General features: G+C 39.8%; 1 protein-coding gene across 1 annotated transcript; it reads right to left on the bottom strand.

Annotated features, from left to right (window-relative positions):
• Positions 1-211: 211 nt before the first annotated feature.
• fah (fumarylacetoacetate hydrolase (fumarylacetoacetase)) lies at positions 212-21,183 on the bottom strand. The gene is made up of 14 exons (XM_056384782.1): positions 21,045-21,183; positions 20,404-20,514; positions 18,100-18,221; positions 17,734-17,783; positions 16,898-16,988; positions 14,354-14,451; positions 13,592-13,644; positions 13,307-13,406; positions 8,371-8,501; positions 6,858-6,933; positions 5,033-5,079; positions 3,548-3,649; positions 2,857-2,974; positions 212-1,680 (listed from the first exon to the last, which is right to left on the bottom strand). The coding sequence occupies exons 1-14, from the start codon at positions 21,123-21,125 to the stop codon at positions 1,604-1,606; spliced, it is 1,257 nt and encodes a 418-aa protein (XP_056240757.1). The 5' UTR covers positions 21,126-21,183; the 3' UTR covers positions 212-1,603.
• Positions 21,184-23,185: the final 2,002 nt, after the last annotated feature.

The raw sequence follows: 23,185 nt of genomic DNA, 5'->3' as shown, positions 1-23,185 counted from the left end.
GGTCAGCAACAAGGAAAAACCTATCTCGTACTTTAAATGAATATAAAATATGTATACAGTATATAAGAATTTCTAAGTATAAAGATTTTCTTTTACCAAAAGAGCAAATCATTTCAGGAATAAATTCTGAATACAGCTATGATTAAAGACCACCAACGTCTGATGGGCACAGTGAGTCAACAGAGGAACAAAAGACACAAACACGATGACGTTAATAATTGATGATTTCATTATAAATCAGGAGCCAGCGTACATAAAACATCAATAACACTGATCCTGGTTCTGCAGTAACACTGTGATGTGATGTAGGAGAATCCCTCCACTGGATGAATATTGCAGAGACTTTCAATAACAAGGTCGCTACAACTGTACAGACCTCTGAGACTACACAGACTGAATCTGAGAAAAGCTCTTCAATTATTAACAACAGCTGGAAACACGTCATTTCAAGAGAGAGATGTCATTCTAAGAGAGAGGTGTGTGTGTGTGTGTTGTGTGTGTGTGTGTGTGTGTGTGTGTGTGTGTGTGTGTGTGTGTGTGTGTGAGTGTGTGAGAGTGAGTGAATGAATGAGTGAGAGGATTGGTTGGTGATATATTTGAGCTGGATATCGACACTGATTCAATTTCAGTTCACAAAGTCCAGTGTCGATTCATCAGAGTTTATCCTTGGAATTCATATTTGTTTTACATTACAAGAGAGCAACACTATTGTTTCCTTGAATATATGTAAGTATAAACTGCACATTATTAGCTAATCTGTAAACACAGTATCCAGTTATAAAACTGTAGCTGTTTTCTTTGATAAATGCAACATGACTAAAACATGACACGTCTATATTTTTTTGGCCAAATGTGCAAAACAGTTGATTGAGAACAATAATAAAAAAAAACCTGCATCAGTTGCAAGGGCATCATCGTTATGCACATTTTACAAAATGCTTTCACATACAACTGCACATGTACTGTCAGTAACAGATTCAAACATCAACTTTAATGATCACTAGTGAGTGACTAAATAAAGCAGAATCCAGACACAGTTTAGTCAAGTTCCACGGCGTCACATCTAATAGCCAGAGATAACATCTCTTGAATAAGGAACAAACCGAGAGTTATGATCAGTATGTCTCTTTTCAGTCTGTCCATCTCATAGATACAGTCTCTATGTCTGCTACATGACAAACAGCTTATCTTACTGAGTCATGACAGTCCTGTAAACTGCGACAGGTCCATATACATTCACATTCACTGCATTCATGTTTATGGGACTGTCGTGACTAAGGGTGACTCACAGTCCACAAAGTAACCTAACTGTAACCAAACGTTCACTGCATAACTAACTTCACTGCATTTAGAGCAGATGAACATTATTATTGAGAAAAGGCACAAATGCAAAGATGGATCTGAGGATTTTAAAAACGGATATTTGATCATTCATATAAAAAAATGTGATTAATTGGAGAATAATTTTGTTATCCAACCCACGTCATTTTCATTCATGGATAGCGAACATCAAAGCAGGGTGAGGTCTTGTAGGTGTGTAGGCTTATGTCTTCCAGTATTTACGCTCCTCAAAAGCTTGCCCACATGAGTAACAGTATGTGTTTCAGTGCTGTAAGGCTGGTAGGACAGTTGCCATGCAGGGTCCAAAGCCCACCCTGTATCCTTCTCCTTGACAGTAACCTAGACAGAGGAAGAGATGCAACATTATTATATATAAACATACTATTATGAACACGGACAATAGTCAGTACAGTCATATTATGTAAGACCATGGGCGTAGGTTTGCATATGGACGGTATGTCCCTACCAATATTTGAGTGAACTTGTTTGCATTCGTTGCACTATGTTTGGAGTGAAGTCATTAGATAATTCCAGTGTGCCCTCCAAGGGGCTACGTCTCCAAGACGACCAATTTGAGTATGCTAGCATTTGATTGGCTGAAAGGCAAATATCACTCTTAATGCCAGACACAGAGGAGGTGAGAGCTAACAATGATCCGTTATCAGTACTGTCAGTCCAGACTTCAAGCATGGGAGAAAATGTAGTATTTTAGATGAACCCTCTCATCTATCATGCCATCATAAAAGAGACATCAGTAGCTTTTTCACCACCCACAGTGTAAGTTATAGGTCGTAAATTAACCAGCCAGCAGTTGCATTGATTTAAAATGAAAACCTGCTAGTTACCTAACGTCACCAGCCTTACATTATTAAATTGTTAATACCTGGATTAGCAGCATTTTACTGTCGTAGCTGGTCAATGTAGAGCAAGTTTTAAATGTGAAATCAAGGAGAAAAGGGAAACTGCAGCATTGGTAGGACAACTGAATATAAACATGTTGATGTCAGTTCCCTTTAATAGATCATTTTCTAAAGGTGACTTTCTTTAAATCTTTGATCTGTTAATGTGAATAGTTTTTATTGAAATATAAATTCAGATATGTTACATGTCCATTGGGTTGACAGCATTAAAAAGTCCTCTTTGTTTTGGGGGGGTGGGAGGGCTGTTGTGACTCCACCAATAATGACACCAAACCTACGCCCTTGTGTAAGATCTTTCTAGTAAGTCATCAGAGGACACTTACAGCAGACTACTGTATTCCCTCAAATATTGCACCGCCATTGTAACTGAAAACCTCCATTACAAAAAATAGATCTTACCATTACTAGAATTTTGTACTCTTTGCTGACTTCACACAAAAATATTGAAATAAAAAAAATGAAATAAAAACTTGCTGCTCAAACTGCTATTTTTAGCCCTGATTGATAATATCGTTTGAAAGCCAGTTTTTAAAAAGTACCACTCCATATGTTCCCAGTGAATGATCCAGCTGCTGTGCAGAAGGTTCAGTCTAACCTGTGATGGTGACTTCATCTCCATCATTAAGGAAGGTTCTGGTTTCTCCTCCTCCCAGATCAATGGTCTTAGAGCCCCTCCATGACAGCTCCAGCATGGAGCCGAAACTCTCTGGATCCTGTCAGGATACAGAACATACAGTATGAGCATTGTGCACCATAAATATACTGGTCAAATTGTTGCTGAGAAATGTAAAACCTCTCTGTAACTTCTGTAACAAACGTTGCCGTCTGACTATTTCCGACTATAAGACTACTCCACAAAATGCTTTACAGGAGAAAGAAAAAAGAAACGTGAAGGAATTTCTTTCTTTAAGTCTGTCTCTATTTTTCAGTTAGTCTTTTTTCTTTTAGGTCAGTCACAGGTCACTAAAGTTCATTATTTATCTCTAGCCTAGTGAGTGTGTAGCTTCTCCACTCCCATCAGCAGTAACCATAGTAACCAAGATTACAACAGAGCCCCATATTGACAGCAAGTGTAGGGAGATGTAAACATTCAAGGGAGAGCATGAATCACAAATAGGGAGAGATAGTATGCATTAAAAAAAAAATAATTCATTTCAACAATGTAAGCCTGACATGTTTGACCTGACATATAATCATGGTGCCTCATAGCAGTAATATACCATGTCCAATATAATATATCTTCACATACACAGATACTCAAAAATCATAGTGTACCAGACACTTACAGGTCCACTGATAGTACCAGAGGCCAGCAGGTCTCCTGGTCTGACGTTGCAGCCGTTGACTGTGTGATGTGTGAGCTGCTGCTTCATGGTCCAGTACATGTACTAGAGATACACAGATAACAATGGAAGGTCATGAATCAGTAGAGTTAAACTAAACAGCTTGATACTGGTTCACTGTTTGGATCAAGGAGGACAAACCTGCCTCTGGGGTAGTCTGCACTAACTTTTCATCACCATCTGTGTTAAAACTGCACAAGGTATAATTTTTATTCTGAAGGTCACAAGTGGCCGTAAGAGGGATGTAACTTATTACAATAATTTAACCAGAAATGATTTTAGAATTTCTTAGGGGCTGTAGTAAAATGATTAAAGTGAGAAGGAAATATCAAATCCTTCTTTGAATCTATATGAGTGTCCATTTGCACAGCAAGGGACGGGGGTCAGAGAGGAGGGCTCTACAACGCACCTGCGCTTAAGAAAAGCTTAATAATTGAAATTACAGATAATAAAACTGAAAAATAAAATAAGCTTCCAAATATCATTCATTTAGTTACATAGTATCACTTGATAAAAAATAATTATATTGTAAAGATTTTTTTCATTTTGTTTATTTACAGAGGCAGTGGCATCTGCTTTAGTTGATGCGCTACTTAACTTCTGACAATGTCATCTTTAGTTAGTGACTGTTGGTGTGGGAATTACATTTTCCTGAGATTGCAGTTTGTGACAATAATTTAACATCCTAAATTTAGGAGGGTGAATGCTACAAAGTAAACTAACATTTAAGTTTTACTCAGTGAAAGCATATGTAACGCTAAGTTCCACAAATTACCCCCTATTCTACAATGACCAGGTTGTTTTGCCATCATGTTACCACTAATAGTAACTGCATATTGTCAGACACAGCCCAAACTGGTCTCTTTCAATTATCAGCTCCTTAGATGAATGAAGTAATTCAGCAGAATGGTTGCTGCAACCGAGCTAAGTTCCAGACCACCAACCAACAGTCATATGTTGGGAAACTCACTAACTGTCTGTTCCGATGGCTTGGCAGTGGAAAGGCCCCTCCCTGTCCCTGTAGTCACTCAGTTAGTGTAAAGCTAGCTCCCAGCAACTACATTTTTGCATACGACTGCTGTGGGTTCAGATGTTTAACGTCAAAGCAATCAGATTATCCGGATACTGACCTGACATGGGTGGAAGCCCACGTCAACAGATATTTGATAATGAAAAGACTGTAATCACTGGTTGCAGCCCTCCTTCACAAAAGACTTATGCAGAAACATGTACAGGTTCCCATGTGCCTGGAGCCTCCAAAACATGGTGCTGCATCATCTAATTTTTTTTTTTCAATTGAGAAATGTATGTATTTTTTTTGGTGTGATGTACTGCACTGATGTACCAAACACCATGTGATGGACCTGTATAATACCAGAAAAATGCAAAATGTAGCTCAGTGGATCTGGCTAACATAAAGATTCTTACCTTAAAGTTTGACTTGCAGATGGTTGCCATCTCTGCCATGCCTTGCCCTTAAACAGCAAACAGCAAAGGTTTACTTATAGTGAAACAGACCACTTCATAACATATCACAGTACTCTTCACATGAAGCAGTGAGTTATTGTGAAAGCTGAATCAATGTTTTGTACACTGTGACATTTAAAGTATCGCTCCACCATGGTGAAAAGTAGATAAAGAGAGCGTTCCGATTGCTGTTCTACGAATGCGTGTGCACGTCCCATGTGTCGATATTGGTGAAGCGTTTCAGAGATGGAGAGAACTTGCTGTACTTCACCTGGACAGGTAAAAGGCTGCTAACTTCATGTTTCTGTAATATCTGTAGTGGTTGGTTGTGTAGGTAGATTTACCATGAAAGCAGATGATGAGTGGCTATGTTAAATGTTGCTAACAGTTTAGCCTTCTGCTAACTTTAGTAAAAGGCTCATGGATGCGGCTGTGTTGCTTGTGTTGTATGTGTGTATGAAACGTGTGCATAAATTTCTTCCACACCAGCTTTAATAAGCATAAGTAATAATTATAATCTAATGATTCCACATTTGATTGAGTCAAAAGATATCCTCCACTTCCTTCCAGTGAGGCAACTCCTCAAATGAACACCATCAGAGGGAAGGAAAGGTGCTGCCTGGTTCAGGAGGAGGTGAGAGAAGAAGTGGAGGACCTGCAAGGTGGTGAGAAAAAAGAAACAGAGAGCTTGGACTAGGTGGGAGAATGCAGTCAAGAAGAATACCAAGCCACACCACATTCAATTTTTCATCCAGGTTGTGAACAATGTGTTTCAAGGCCTATCAAATCTGCACACACGGAGAGAGTCACCAGGGTGCCCACTGTGCTCCAAGCAGGGAACCCTGGAGCACATCTTCAGCTGCTGCACAAAGGCCAATGGAGTCATGATCAGGTCCTGGCGACCATTGCTGAAGCCATCAGTGCAGGAGTTGAGTGGGTGAGGAGGTCCCAACAGCAAGGCCGGGTGCAAGAGACTGGCAGCCCAATCTTGGGCCAGAGACTTCATTAATTTGGGCATCGAAGGAGAGAGAGCTTCAAGATGGCTGTAGATCAAGAGAGGGGAGCTATGGAATAAAGTAAGCTAGCCATGTGGACGCAAGCCGGGCTCAGCAATTCGATGGAGAAAGGACGAGGATAGCCATCCATTCAGCAGGATGGATGGAGCGCGACGTGTCCCCCAGTGGAGGTTGGCTTCAGGGGATTAACAGTAGCTCAGTAGCTCAACCTTCTGGACACAAGCTGGTGTCTGATCAGCACCACCTGGGTCACCCGGAGGAGGGCGTATGACATCGAAAGACCCGAATCTCCTGATGATTCCAGGAATACCAGAGGCATCAGGAGATGTATGTACAGTCAGTGATCATTGATCATTGATCACTGACATGCATAGACCAACTACGAACATTATAAAACTTGAATGTTTTATCTTTAAGAAAGTAGCCCACCTTAAAATACTGCAACTTTAGACTTTAAAAATGTTATACGTAGGAGAAATGAAAACCCTCAGAGGTGCTGGTGGAAAGTACAGCTGGTAATATATTAAGCAACATGGATGAGAGAGGTATGGAGAAAGTAATAAAGAGAGAGAGAGAAGGAGACATAAGAAGAATTTAATGGCTACTCATTACCATGGATCACCCCAGGGCTTTTACTGCTAAGCAGTGTGTGTGTGTGTGTGTGTGGCTGTGTGTGTGTGTGTGTGCGTGTGGGAGTGTGTGTTTATTTGCATAAGTACACAGTGAAACCATTACAGTGGATCTGATGATAGTCACTTTGTGTACAGTACCTTTCAGTGACACAAACAGGTTAATGTTGAAAGTGTAAGCATCTTGGTGTTGCAGGTAGGGGAGGGGCTCCGGATCCTGCAGAAAGAGGAGAAACAGAAACAGAATGAAACTGATGTGGATGTTCACCACATACACCCGAACCAATAAAGCATTAACTCAATAACACTAATGAGACAAAACTGTAATGTTTGCCCTAAAGGTGGCGCTAGAGCAAAGGTCATGCTGTTCTCAGAATGAAAACGGGTTTATGTACAGACTCGGCTCGTCGGGCTCAGACTACATTGTCAGACCTTCACGGGCTGAGCTGTGCTTTGTTCTGCACAGTTTAACCACTATCAACTTCTGCACGTACCTATGTTGATGGTTTATGACAGTTGTACCTCTAAGTGATGTTTTAATGCTGCATAAATCACCTTTGTTCAAATATATTTAGGTTTAAAGATCAATACTTTTGCTCTGTTACAGTCACACTCATTGTTTTGTATCTTTACGTTCATCCATACTGGCCTCACTGACCCTAACCCATTTCCTCTGTCAGTGTAGTGCACTCCGCTCTGGTTGTGATTGCAGGTCTGGTTAAGTATTTGTGTTTACACCATATCTAGTTGAACATTGTCTACCAACAGGTCCTCCAACCATGGGTAGTTTTTATCAACCCTCTGATATGACCCAGAGGAGTGTCTCCTGCGGCAGGTGTACTGGACCTTGGTTGTCATGGTAACAATAATACTAACACACGGACTGTATCAAGAGTGACGTGCTCACCTTCGTCATCATGGTTACTATAATAATGGTCACAGCTTGGTTAGGTTAAGAAAAAATTGTGATTTGGGTTAAAATAAGTACTTCCTCAACATTAGACAATCTGCGTTGTCACTACGTCACCCTCTTTTCCCTTTGCTCTCGCCATTCATTACTACGACCACTAGATGTCGCCTAGCAACAAAAAGTAACTATGGGTCGTAATAACCTGCTTCTCCGATGACCTATGGGCTCGTTTTTTACTGGAAAATGCAATCTCTTCTATACAGAACGATTCCTGATTAAATGTTGTATCATTATATCTCTTAATAAACCTAAATTAATAATTTGACATTAGAAATTGTCTTAGAAGTAGTCAGGTTTTACTCTCTGCCTCATTCTATTTGCAGTGGTAATGGTTCTGCTATTAGCATACTCATGCAATACTAAGATACCAGGAGCACCATACAAATAAAGGTCATTGAGTTCTTCCTGTTGTCAGCAAACATAGTCATCCAGCACACATCAGGTAAACTACCTACTACATATCAGCATGTTTCAACCCAAGTGATTATTTCTACCTTTATTTATTCAGGGTAGTTTGACTGAGCGAGAAACTCTCTTTTACAGGAACGCCTGTCTGTTTCATCCAGTGAGTGAGTTTTATCTGATTGTTCTACATCATGATCTGCTGACTCAGTTTAATTTGGTGACTTGGACTTAAGGATCGGCGCTCTTTTTATGGGTATAGGCTGTGACCCTCGTACTAACCTGGATGGAGTTGGGCTCTGCAAAGGGTAGCAGTGCCTCCATGGAGACCACCCAAGGAGATATTGTTGTCCCGAAGTTCTTCCCCAAGAAAGGACCCAGAGGAACATACTCCCATGCCTGGATGTCCCTGGCTGAGAATCAACACAAATTTTTACAGCATTTATTCTGGCTGTAATTACTTCATAAAACAACTTATTTTCTTAAAACAAGTGGAAAAAATCAGTTCAGTAAGAGTATATCACCTTGCTGTTAATTCAAATGACTATATACTGTGCACCTTAAATAAAACAGTATAAAGTATATAATTTCACACTTACATTATGAGAACTGAAACAAAATTTTAGAAAATACTTGAAACAAACTGAAATAAAGGGTTAGGATTCAATTAGAATGAAAAAGGTGAAAATATACTGGAGGAAAAGTCTTAAGCCACAGAAAATGGAAATACTAAGGTACAAGCACTTAAAAATTGTATTGAGGTACAGTACTTGATTAGATGTACTTAGTTACACTCTGCCTTACTTTGATTTATGAGCTCAGGGGTTAAATTAAATACTCTGATGCCATTATCTTCCCACACCCATGTGCACCCATAAGTCTCCTCCACTGTGAGGCTAATGAAGCAACAGAGAGATAATCTTCAGCTGTGAGAGCTTTAATGCTAGTCAGCTCTCAGTGTCTTCCTCTGTGCTCGCACACGGTTCATTGGCTGAACCTTCTCCTCTCCCACTGGGAGACTTTAAGAAATGACTCTTCACTTAAACCACCAATGCGCCACTGAGAACGGAGGGGAAGGGGATAAAAAGCGGGGACATTTAATTTAACATGTAGTATATGGTAGAAATTTTGGATGGCAAACATTCCTGAGAGCCTGTGGTGAACTCTGCACAGACCGATTTCCTGAGGGGCTTCAGCTTCAGTTAACTTTCAGCTGCACATTCAGCAGAAATGTCACAGACTGAGAAATCTCAAACACTGTACTGCAGAGAGTCGAAAACAATACAAAACAAAACCGGAGCCAACTGTACAGAAATATCTATGCACCAGTGTGATGGGCTGTACCTGAAATATTCAGTCTGGACAATGTGTTGCATCATGTGCGGAAACATTTCACAGGCATTTCCAGATATATCATTTTCTGATGTATGTATGTCTGATTTATATCTTTGCAGCTAATAGATTTGTATATGTAATGGGTTATAATATAGTTCACTTATCATGATATAATGATTTTATAAGACATATTATGTGAGTTTTGAAACCATAAATAACAAAATGTGAGAAAAGATTCTTCCAGTCACAGGTCTGATGAGGATCCTTGATCATTTTAAGAAAAGCATTCATTTACATTCTGTTACATAAAAGTGTTATAGTGAGACCTTGTGAACAGCAGTGCCTGAGGTCACAAATTGTAATTACATGATAATGGTACACTGAATTTCCCTCCATTTCCTTAAATTCTCTTCAGTCAGTTAACAACAACATCATTAGACAATCAGACTGAGAGTTAGTGGGATGGGAGCTATGAGGGGATCTTGATGCCACAGATGGAATTGCAGATCACATGACTAACACTGTTCTGAAAACACCTGTTCCCAAACACAGACACGAGAAAAGAAGTGGCTGTAAAACCATGTAAATGCTTTTAGGAGCATCACAAACACCCTGACATGAATCTTTGTTTTATCAGAATTTAATCCATAAGTTTCTAAGAGCTGTGTCGGGTGTTCTGTTTTATTCTATCTCTATTTTATTCTATCTCTATTTTATCTCTGTCAATGAGTCTTTAATCTGAGCTGACTTTAGTGAATCACTGTTGCCACTGACTGAGTTAGTAGCTGTGGAGCTCCTCATTACTGAGTGTGAGCACTGTTGTCAGCTCAGCTGTGATACACAGCAGGTTACTTCTTTGTTAAAAGGATAAAAAAAGATGTGAAAGCCGAAACTTGGTTTTCCTGGTAACAATAATAAACACGCAGATGTTACCTGAGTGGAGTACCAGACCTTCGTTGCTATGGTTACAATGTAGGATAAGATTATGATCTGCGTTAAAATAAGTATGAACCTTACATCACACAATCTTTGTTGTCATGGTTACAATAATAACAACATGGTTGACTGTCGATTGGTCATGGATAAAAGAAACAACAAAAACTATTTGTTCCACACTTATTTCCTGTGTGAAATTCCCGTGTTTCATTGACCCACCCGTCCACCCAAACTTCCTCCTGACGCGGTCTTTGTCAGGCTGTGAAGCTACTACGTCACCGCACCTTTCTCTTTGTTCCTGTCATCATTATTACAGACACTAGATGTTGCCTAACAATAAAACGTAACTGGGTCATAATAACTTGCTGCACAGACGACCTGTGGTCTGGATTTTTACAGGACAGTCTCATTTGAGTGCCAATGTGACACCAAAGTGATTCAACATCATTTCATCCTCTATTTTATTGTTCAAGTATTCAAGCTTTCACTTGTCAGTGAGTAAATGTACAGTCTTCATAAACACTGTGAAATGCCTGCTGCAGTCCGCATATTAAACTCTATCATACTGATTGTATACACTGTGCTAGTCATAGGAGCTGAAAATGCCACTACTGTATTCCTTCTCACTCTTCACTCTGTCTCAGGCCATAAAGCAGTAATAGCTGCTGCACTTTCTACACACAGGGCTAATGAGGTCTCTGCCAAATGACTAATAAAATGAAAATAACAACTAGTTGTGATGAAATGATGCTGACTGTTTACTTTTAAAACCCAAGCAGTCAGGCTGTGGCAGGGCACACTACAGAAGATTACAGAGAGCTGCCATGTTGAACATGTGACAGTGAAGAGAGGGGTGGATAGAGGTGAATTCAGTAAATGGAAATAAAACAATACATTTTCATCTGCCAAAACGACTCTTATTCTGAATTATTCCTATAGATAACGTATCATTGACCCTGACCAAAAATATATTGTACACTCATTCTAAAGCATGTCCTAAAAGATGTTCTCCCATGATTCTGTGCTGCAGACGTCTCAGGTCTAAGATGTTTCAGAGACCTCTGGAGCTCTCTCCAAATTTTCAGTTCAAAATTTTACTTTAAGCTAGTTGATAAAAATGGGACCTGATCTTATTTATGAGTGATATGACACGTTTTACCTGAGCCATTTTTGTGGATATGTATTTTGTTGGTCTAGTTTGTACTGATGCAATTTTGCTTTTATTTTTATTCAACCTCAGCAAAACTCCTGAGTAACAGTCCTGCAGCTGTTTCAGATCTGGCAGCTCCCTCACTGTGTACTGGCCTCAACAATCACTGCCCTCACACATACAGCAAGACTTTAAGAGTCAAATCAATCCACATCTGACTTCACACATTCCCTGCTCCTCACAAACTGTTGATGAATTATGCAGGTGGATTGAGATTGTATGTGTGTGGGGCCCATAGAAAAATGAGAAACTATTTACCCAATTTGAGAATGTTTAAGTGTGTTTATTGTAATAAGATCTCTACAGCTCTAAATCAATACTTAAGTCCTACATTATGGATCCAGGGGCTACAACTAATTAAGTGGGGATCTGTGAGGTTAACAGCTACAACATTAAAACCCCATGAGTACCTCTGACATGTGCAGCAGGATCTCCATCCTCTGATACATAAATAATCTAAAAAACATTACAAAACACTGAAAAATCCATGCACTTAACATATGTACCACACATATAAAATATATGATATGTTGATTTTTTTTTGATTCTATCAGACTTTCAGGTGCAAGCTGCATGGGCCTAACAATTTGGATCTGCTTGTGCAAATTTGAAAGAGACTGTAGCTGTAACCTTGTTTTAAACGGGCAATCTGCTTTCAGCCCTCTCATGTTTAATACATGAAGTGACGGGCGATGAAGGGTGAGTCCTCCAAAACTGTTTTCACCCCTTTTGGTGCTGAATTTCATAAAATACTTTAGTTGGTATCAAAGGACAGCAGAAATAAGATGGCGGAGTCACAAGCAATTTATATTTTCCTGATGAGAATTAATATGTTGTTGTAAGGCTGAGTTTAATTTACTTCTGCTGGCAGAGACTGGGGGAACTGTTTGGCAGGCTACAATATCACTGAGCCAGGAGGAAGGCTGGGATATTAGAGAGAATGACAGTCAGAGAGCAACAGCACCATGCAGGTCCTCTCCCGAGATTTCCAGCTGAATCAATAATACATATTCCCACTCATGTTTTGATGAGGACTGCCTCTGCCATTTAGTCTAGAACCATTTCCATCTGCCTCAATCTGAAGTGACTGCATCAACATGTATAATGCAGAGCTAAATTAAGGAACAAGTGTGCTCCTAAGTGAAACGTCACTGCTGACTGGTGATTTGGCAGCAACCCATCAGCTTCATTACCAGAACCAGTCCAGGCATCAGACCGGTCACGCAAACTTTACTGGTATTTCAGTCCTGAAATACACATTTAGTTCAGTATCAAACCAGCAAACTCTACATTTTAACACTTTCTACTTTCCACTGAGATGAAAATGATTAATGAATTGATTAATTTGGAGGCACATGACAGTTCATTTATTAACATGGCTGTAATTTAGTTGCACGTTAAAAACCAAGAAATTTTGGTTAGTTTTATTATGCCTTCAACTAGTCCTCCAACCTGAACAAATATATATGTTTGGTTTTTTTAATCCCTCTGAGGCGACCCAGGAGTGTCTTCTGAAATAGCATCCCTACGGCGGCAGGCAAACCGGCCTAAGTTGTCATGGTTACTATAATAAAGTCATGATTTGCAACTAGAGTTTGCAAAGTGTAACTATGGGTCATATTAACAGGATGCACAGATGACCCATGAGCTTGTTTTTTAACAGGAGGAAAGTCTCTTATCTACAAGCACAAAGAGTAAGGATGATGCTGGTGTGACGTGTTGTGCAGAGCCTCTTACCACTCCAGTCGTTCATGAGGACCATGCCAAAGATGTGTTCATGGGCTTTGTTGATGGGAATGGGCTCCCCCAGCTTATTCCCTCCTCCAACAAAGAAGGCCTAATCATGGAAAAGAAGCAGTTTTAAATATAACAGCAATGAAATACTCACATATGCTGTTGTGCATTATTGTAAATCTTACAGACTGACTAAAGGATTCAGGCCTTTCTCTCAGGCATTATCGCAGTATCTATTCAAACATTACAGACATACAGCTGATGAGATTAAATAAACAGTGTAATCACCATCTCCAGCTCAATGTCCAACTGTTTAGACGGGCCAAACACCGGAGGTTTCACTAAGAGAGAGGGAAAGGCAAACATGGTTATCATCAGCCGCAGGCTCTGTGTAGTTTTATCATCCACATTGTTGAACAAAATCTGTTCAAAGAGTCACGTCTTGGGAATTCACTTCACATTTAGGGACAAAAAATTGGTAAGTATTAAATTTAGGGGCTAAAGCTGCACTAAGTGCATATTTTGGCTGCTCAAGGACAGAAGAACAGGAACATATTATAACCACGGCCAGATAAACCTGCATACTCAAGGTTTGCTTTAATGTAATATGAGCACACACAGTATAGACCTTTGTTACAGGAAACATCTAGGACTTCAGGATATTTATGAAAAACATTTTAGCAAGCACTTCACAGATCCCTTCTGTTACAGAGCAGCATCCTCATTCATTTGCAGTCATGTTTGTGTCAGCTGCAGAAATCACAACATATTGTTTTACATTGTCATTTGATACTTTATTATTAAAACAATGATTATAACCAATTTAAGGCTGCAATTAGTAATATTTTTATTTTAACAATAGATCTAATGAGCATGTAAAATGTGAGAGGTGTAGCTCATAGTGAACTACACAGTTCCTCTCAGCTCTGTTCAGTGCTTCAGCGTCTTTCAGCTCATTGTTTTCATTGTGCCAGTAGCAGCAGGTTTTCAGGTTCTGATAAAAACACAGTGCACAAACCTGCCAGCACCAAACAACAGGAAGGATCTTACTCTGGTCAGGTCTCATCTGGCCTGAGGGGCGGCGGATGGGGGTCCCAGAAACAACCACTGATGAAGCTCTGCCGTGGTATCCCACCGGAAGCCTCAGCCTGCATGACACAACACCAGAGTTAGCACAACGATGACCACAATGGGAAAATAAAGTTGGGAATTTACAGAACAGTGATGATATTTTACTGCAGTAGGAATTATGTTAAAACAAATCATTTAGAGCATAGGGACATGTACATAGAATGAAGGGTCTTTTGTTAAAGTGTTCAGTTCAATTTTAATGACGATGAGCACAGACAATGAAGAGACACCGTGTGAGACGCATCAGTACGGCCCAGGTGATCTCTGGGAAGTGAAGTACAGAAATGCCACAGCAATGAGCTCAGAGTAAAAGATGGGAACTTGTTGAAGCAAGTAAATAAATAATCACCATCTTTTTGGCTGTGTCCAAATCCCAATATATATACCATATAGTGTGTTCAACCGGTTATACTATCTGAATGTACAGTGAGAATTATTATACCCTACCCTATATAGTGGACTCAAAGTTTCCCACAATGCATCGTGAAAAGTAGAGCACAACCGATGGTCACTAACCAAGCAATATATACCATCATGCATTGCTCTCGCACTGAAAGAAAGAAAAACAGTGCAAGGAAAATGACCTGAGTAGTGTGTGAAAGTGCTTTTTTCATTTTACCGATGAGCTCACTATATAGTCCTCTACAAAGAACTCCCTGGATAGTGAGGAGGGAGGAGTGAATGAGTGAGTGATTTCGGACACAACCTCTGTTTTTCTTAATCACTCGACCCAATGGTCACAGCAGTTACATTAATACTTCTAATCAAGTATTAATGAGTTTATGTGAATCTCCAGCTACGGATGAAAACCCTGAATAAATGAGTGAAATCATCACAGATGCTCAGTGATGGTTTCAGGAGGATGAATATTAGTGATGTGTTAGCTTTGTGTCCAGATGGAGCCTTCCTTGTTGTCTCCAGTGTGGGACTATTTCTATATTATCACAGCCAAGTTATGGAGGAGCTTGTGAAGACAATGTGTAGAGTGGTATTATAGTGAACACTTCCAGCACAGTTGGCCTTGAGGCTAGAGATACAAGCCTGAGAATGAAAGACTGAATCATCTGGTGGCTGGTAGGAAAAATGACAGACGGGTAAAGTGAACAACAAATGCCTTCTCCTCCACAAACTCTGCTATCAATGTAGCAAAAGCACTGAACCCTGAGGAGCTGTGCAGCGGCTGCCAGTAGAGAACTGACTGGATTGGCTGACTCCCGGCATGAAAGCAGCTGTTTTATTGTGACACAGTGTGATGCTGGAAAAGAGACAGAGATTATTTTATTTCCTACAAATTAAAGGAGCAGGCCAACATTTTTTTTTCTTTGCTGTCTTAATTAAAGGTGTAATGTCACAACAAAGCAGTCACTGCACTCAACCATGCCTCAAGCCCCGCCCACCTGGACCCACCGTCAAAACCTTGCAGGATTTGGTTTCTGTGAGTATTTTACCTGAAATCTGCTATTTTTATTGGACCATTCAGAAAACAGCGAGCCAATCAGAAGGGAGGCACTATGAGTTGAAACTCACTGAGATGACATGGAGCCGAGGGGAGCTGCAGACCAGGGTGAAAGTTCTCTGCAGGTTCAATACTATGAGTGACCCCCGTTTACACATTATTTTCACCTGGTCTCTCACGATACATTGTTTACATTTTGAATAAAACAATCATATCAGTTCTTATCATTTCCCATTGCATCACCAGTGATAACTTAAAAAAAGAAGCTTATTTGGGTCTCTTGTATGGTGGCCCTGAGAGCTCAACACACGCAATGCTTCTAGTCACTGATGGCCTTTAAACAAATCACCTGTGGTACACTGTATAGTGTAGTCCCACCTCCCACCTTGTTCAGTGCACCAGTGACAGGCCGTCAAAACAAAACAACATTCTCATAGATGATCAGCAAACAGTGGCAAAAAAAACATAATCCCAGTGGAGTGCATTGAGCTCTCAGGGCCACCATACGTTTGGTAATATATAGTGGTCTCCTTACTTATAATGCACAGATTCAAAAACATGTGGTCCATTGCTAAAAACTATCCTGCCTCATGAAATTTCACATGAATTTGACAGCCAGGAAGAGCAGCCTGCCAATCACCCGCTTAACCAGAGTGCAGCATGTCAGACAGAGGTGCCCTAGCCGTGTTAGCATTCCTCACACTAGGGTCCTAGAATAAATGAAGGCTGTCTGTGCAGTGTGACTGAGGCGTGCTGCTGTGGGATGCTCCTCGGGCCCTGCTGCAGTGTTTACATGCACACTGACGCTCTGAGGCCCAAATCAATTAGAGAAACCTTGTAATGTCCCGTCACATATCACTGTTTGCAGAGGGCCTTGAACATTTTGTTTCAGGCAGTCTCTCAATATCTGGCCCAACACTGGGATTGCACCAAGGCCTCCTAGTAAGCTTTTTGTTTACTCTATCAACAGCTGTTAGTGACTCTTGCTTGTTTGACTGATAGTGTACCAGTTTGGCATCAGCGCGTTCTCCTTCCCGCGGAACATAATGCCAACGTTGGTGGCGTGATCTCTGGAGGAGTAGAAGTCTGTGTAATCGCCTGTGAAAAGCAGAGAGGAGAGTTCATAAGAGGAACCGGCTGAAGTATTCACATCTACTGCCTGCACCCTATCTCAGTGGTCTGTCAGCACAAGCCTGACTGACTGAGCCAAGCCAAAGGTAATGGAAATGTAATATGTGGCTAAACAGTGCCCCCTTGTGCAGCAAATCCACGTAACTATGTTAATGCTCCTTATTTAGCTGCTTAGCTAAGGAGCAAATTACTGTGAATCTGTCAGTGTGATGTAAGGCTAACAAAAGAATTAGAAGAGACATGCTAGATCATATACATGATATGTCCAAAAGTATGTGGTCACCCTTGGGGCAGCCCATATATTTATCTCTAAGATTTTAGAGTTTACAGGGTTACACTGGAATGTAAAACTATCAAAGTGAGGGGAACAAATGTGGGCGGAGTGTCACGTGTCACTATAGTAATTACACTCTTGTCAGCCGCTGACATTAACACAGAGTGACATGTAGCACAGCCACATCAAGCTCAAGCATCAATCTCTGTCAAAAGGTGAGACAAGTCTTAAAATGAAAGACTGTTGACACTGACTGGAACAAATGCATTATTCAAGAAATGTGATGGGACATCAATTTTAAAAGTGATTCCAAGAGGGAGATCACATTTCTGCGTGGATGCAGCCCTGTGCCCCGCTGAGGGAAATGGTCTCTGATGAAATAAACTGCTCTGACAACAGGAGATTAAACCCTCAGAATGAGAAGAGAGGCTGGCTCACCGATGTCTGCAGGAAGGTGCATGGTGGCTGCACTCTGATGGACAAATGCTCTGCAGAGAAACAGACAAAAAGACCAAAATCTCTGATGAAATAAACTGTCTCAAGAAAATCCTAAATCAGCCACCATATAAAAAAGGATACAGATTTAAAATATAAGGCTGGGTTTCCACAGAGTTTATTTCCAATGACTTTATTTTGTCTGGCTAAGAGTGCACACAAAACTGCCTTTACAGTGACAGATAAACACAGACAATTTGTATTGAGTGGAAAAATCACTTTGTTTACCACAATAATTATGTCAGACATGTTAGACCATGTAAGCCTGTGTACTAGATTGACTTCCGAATCTACAGACACAAAACCGACCTGCTCCGAAGGCTGACGTCATCTCTCAGTGTGCTCTCATTGGCTGACAGCAACATTTGCAAGGTCCTCCTGACCTCCCTCCAGGCCTCATACCCGAGAGCCATGAAAGCATTCATAGTGGGCTTTCAGGGACACACAGGAAAAAATGAAGATATGAAACATCGAGCAGCGTGTCCTAACAATCAGCTGACACAGTTCCAGAATGGAAAATGACAAATTATCATTGTGGAAGTGCAGAGGTTATTATTGTTTTGAGAAACATGAGAAAATGTGCACACGACTGCAGTAAAAACAATAGACCGTACACAACACCTTTGACCCTGTCCATGTTCACCATGAATGTATTAAACACTGAATGAGGTGACCAAACATGGCAGCCCCATTCATTTAAGATAATTCAAGAGAATCTTTGCAGCTTTTAAATGTATCTGAGCTGTTGGTTGTGATCATTTAAAGAGTTGGTTGTGAAGAAAGCGTGATGCTCTGGTGTTTTTTAACTGCTCTACTGCTGCTTCTTTACCAAATGTGTTTGGAAAGTCTATCTGCACTCGAGGGCATCATGTGACCTGCACTTCCAAATTTGACTAAAAAATAATAACAGATACACCCTCTAAGAATCAATGCTGCTCCTGGAGGCTTTTTTTTTTACCTGTGCACTTTTGAGGTACCTGTACTTTAGTTGGGTACATTGAGTTCATGCTACTGTATACCTTTTCTCCACCACATTTCTGTACTGGTTACTTTGCAAATTAATATCTTGCATATAAAAAAATGACCAGAATCACCAACTATGATTCAATGTTACATAAATTACCCGTATGAAGTAGTTTTACATAGCTCCTGCTTGATCAGATACAACATAAAAATGATGCTAACACATTTATGCATTATGATAATAATCCAATTCTAACCCTAACCCTAACCCTCTATAAAAAATACAGGCAGGGTTGGTTCTGTATTATGAGTGCTTTTAGCTATGGTACTTTTAGCTCATTTTCTTGACATGTCTGTAGGAACAAGATGGCGCCAGTGTGTGTGGCCAGCCGTCTGTTGGATTGGTGTTTGTTGTTGCATTGTTCTGTGTTTGCTGTCAAGATGTGTCTGCCCTACTGGTGTATGATCAAACCTCAAGCCTAGTGTCTATACCGTACTACCTGCGTCGCTCACCTTCTGTCACTTTAGGGAGGAAGCGGTCCAGAACATGGGGGAAGCGGGGAGGTGTTTTGGTGGTCTCGTTTAGATTATTGCAATTATTTCTTTGTTGGACTTGATTAGTCGTCACGTCGTCACCTGCAGCCTGTTCAAAATGCAGCAGCCCGCTGCGTGATCACATCGCACCTGTACTAGCCTCCCTACACTGGCTTCCAGTCTATTTCAGGATCCAGTTTAAAATTTTTATTATAACTTGTTTTTAAGAGTCTCAATGGCATGGCGTCACCTTAGATCTCTGAGCTATTACAGCCTCACACTCCAGTCAGAGCACTGAGGTCAACGAACCAATTGCTCTCGGAAATTCCTAGATTCAGGCGCACAAACGGAGGTGATAGAGCGTTTTCAGTGGCAGCCCCTGATCTGTGGAACAGCCCACCTTTTCACGTAAGAGCTGCCCAGACCCTTGATCATTTTAAAAATCTGCTGAAGACCCATTTCTTCTCGCTGGCTTTCAGACCTGTTTGAGCAAGATACCTTGTTTTTTATCGTACAACCACAATTTATTTTACTCTTGTTTTATTTCTTGATGTTTTATTGTTTATTTTAGCTCACATTTATTGCTGATTTATGTTAATAAGGATTGTAGATTATATTTATTTGTATAGGTTGTACAGCACTTTGGTCAACTGATGTTGTTTTTAAATGTGCTATAGAAATAAACTTGACTTGAACTGAACTTCTACTTCAGTAAAATTATGAATGCAAGACTTTTGCTCTGCGGTGCTGCTGCTTTTACTGAAGAACAGGCCCTGAGTGTTTGTTCTACCAGTGCCAGTGGCTGCTTCACCAGACTTTGAATCTAATTAGTACGACAGCTGTTTAGTATGCTCCTGTTGCTTAACTTCACTTAACACCAGGAGCCTCTGAAGCTCAGTCACAAATAAAGTTAATATGACAGGAACATTACGGTCCCAGGACATAATTTGAAAGGTTCCATTATCATACATAATATGATAATGGGCCCTTTCAAAAGTACTGTGATATGATAATACTGAAAGTTCATTGTCATGTTACATAATACTTCTGATTCATGTCGGACTAAAAAGGTAAAGTGAGTTACGGTGCCTCTTCTCTGATTACTCTTAAGCTTACCTGGTCAAAGACATCCTGATGTTTGGACATCACAGGTCCTTGAAACAAAGACCTTATCACACTGAGGTCCAGTATCTGGTCTCCAATGGCAACACCAATACGATGCCTGGGCTGGGGAAGTAAAACACATTTGCATTACTAAATGATTTCTCCTCCCCTGCATCTATCAAGTGGTTATAAATTAGTTCTTTATAGTTTTCAGTGTTTCCTCCAGAAAAGGACATTTTTCAACAATATTAAATACTTGTCATTTTGAAAGACTATTTTTGTATTTTGTATTCTCCCTTTAATCATCTTCATTTTGTTGCATTCTATAAACACTGATTGGGTGTGAGGTTTGTACTGGCTTTCGTATTTCAGGATTTCGTGATGAAAGTGAAAAGGCCCTGGGTCCACAGTCCAGTCATTGCTACCATACTCACTTCAACACACTTTGCAAATATCCCTCAGATATCAGATATATCTGAAACTTTAGCAAACTATGAAAAGTCCCCAAGAGAGATCAACTTTTTCCTCATTGGCCCAAAATTATTTAAAGGTTTTATTTTGAAAATCCTGACCAGAAGTCCTCAATGTGTCTCTCTTGACAACAGTCCACTGCAAATGTCAATGGAAACAGAACAAGAGCAAAGTGCACTTACATTATCAGGTGTGGAGAATATTCCATAAGGGAGGTTGTGGTAGGAGAAGTCAGAAGTTGCATCTACTTTTATAAAAGACATCTTCTCTTTTCCAGTGGTATTCCACTCAACCTTACTGAGTTACTGAGTGACTGAACAGCAGCTGTAAGCGCTTCCAGATGTTAAACTTTGGACAGGCCCGCCTCCCACCGCATGGCCAATCACATGTTGCCTATAGTATCCACCCTAAAACAGACTTCTGGTAGTTAATGCAAACCAGCCTGGCAAATGACTAAGCAAAATTGTAGTCTAGGAACTGATCGGTCTCCTCAGTTGTTAGTAAAAGTTGATAGAAGGACAGATTCTAAAATTCCAATTGTAGCAGCAGTTCAGTGAAGGAAAAATATATATCATATATATCATTTCAGCATGAACTGAAGATTGATAGTTTAAGAGAAATTAAGTTAAAAATAGTTGTGAGTATAATATGGTACAAAAGGTATGAGAGAAAAATGTATATCTTAAAACAATTTAAAGGAAATAAGAAGCGCTACATGTTTAGTGTAGGACATAAAATAATGGTTAGATACAAGTAAGGCCACAGGGAGATATTAAAACTTCCAAAGATTGAATCCAATGTCAAATACAAGGCCAAACATTTACAAAATCCTGGACTGAAAATAAATAAAGTGCATGTTTCTAATGTAGCTTAATCAACCTAAACCATAGTACTGCTACTCAGTTTTAAAGGTACAACAACTGCATGTGTAAGGAGTGACACAAAACATTGTTAGGAAATGATAAAACAAAATATTTTTTTGTTTTTAGTCATCAGTGACTTTCCAAAGATACTAAATGTAATACATGTATCTTTTTCTATATCACGATGAGTTTTTAGTTTGGTGTCCAAATAACTTGGAATGATTTCAGTATGGTTTAACTGTGTTATTATTTTATTATGTTTTTATTATTTTACTTTATTCTTGGAAATATAGTAATGGCAAGCACACAAAGTGCCCAGCTTTCACACAGGAGACCATGATTTGCATCTAAACTCTAAGCTATGGCGAGGTTTCAGCAACATGACTTTGATTATGGTTAGGGAAAAAGGTTTAATAAACCAGACCATGATCTTCCCCTAACTCTAACCATAAAAATCTTTAATAAAACATAACATAAAAACACATTGATCCATCCTGGATGAGACAAATATTTTTCTGTTCTAGATGAGTCACATTACAGACATATAAAGATTCAAACACTTTTACAGTAGAATGTTGGAGAATCATAAATCAAAAAAATTGGGTATTAAAATGGTTTCTGTCATAAAATTTGAAAATTTGAGGTCGTGTAAAAACACAGTGGTCCATAATTCTCGATAGGGACTGATATATTTCTGTTTTATAGTAGACAGAGTACTGGAAAACAAGGAATCAAGCAAGTGTACTGTATTATTCTTAAGAATTCTTTTAATTAAAAGTTCCAAATTTGTGCTTGAAAAAAAGTTTCTGTTCTGAAATTTGAGGTCACATAAAAACATCCTTCATTCCTAATGGGGACTGATGCATTTTAATGACTACTCTGACCATTATTGGGAAAACTGGATACATAAAAAAGTACAGGATATTCAGGGATCTGTACTTTACTGACACTTTCAACTGAGAGAAACAACTGTTTTGTGATCTTTTGTTACATATTAAGCCATAGTTGTATGCAGTCAAAGCCTTGTGGGAATTGTAGCCTAGTTACTGAATGCTAACAAAAAAAGGCTAGTTATAGTTTTTTTTTTTTTTTCATTGTTAACATCAACTTTTATCATCCAGTAGATTATGGAGCCCTGAAAATTCCATCTTTCCAGAAAGACTCTGAGAAAATCCCCTGTGCAACAGTAAGCAGCAGTAGCAGCAACAGATGTATTTTGAAATATGATTAGTTCATAAACACACAAAATGCTGAGTGGATACACAGTGCTTATAATCATTTGATTAAAACAATTATAGCCCACCCGAGGTGAGCAAAGACCCGCCACTCCCCTGCCTCTGACTGGCTAGTACTCGGTTAGGTTTAGACATGAAGAGTGACGATTGGTTAGGATGTTAAGAACATAAGTGTAAGCTATGCGCATGCGCGAGCACACGCGCCAGCTCAAACGATTTACGGCA

Source organism: Seriola aureovittata, chromosome 1, assembly GCF_021018895.1.
Source record: "Seriola aureovittata isolate HTS-2021-v1 ecotype China chromosome 1, ASM2101889v1, whole genome shotgun sequence".
Classification (NCBI taxonomy): Eukaryota; Metazoa; Chordata; class Actinopteri; order Carangiformes; family Carangidae; genus Seriola; species Seriola aureovittata.
This window is presented reverse-complemented; position numbering and strand designations above follow the sequence as displayed.

Excerpts from the sequence above, each read along its gene's own strand:
- fah (XM_056384782.1), bottom strand. The coding sequence starts at position 21,125 with ATGTCTTTTATAAAAGTAGATGCAACTTCTGACTTCTCCTACCACAAC. Across the intron at positions 20,515-21,044 it reads TATTCTCCACACCTGATAAT|CCCAGGCATCGTATTGGTGT; the intron begins GTAAGTGCACTT and ends TTACTTCCCCAG. Across the intron at positions 18,222-20,403 it reads ATCAGGATGTCTTTGACCAG|CCCACTATGAATGCTTTCAT; the intron begins GTAAGCTTAAGA and ends TGTCCCTGAAAG.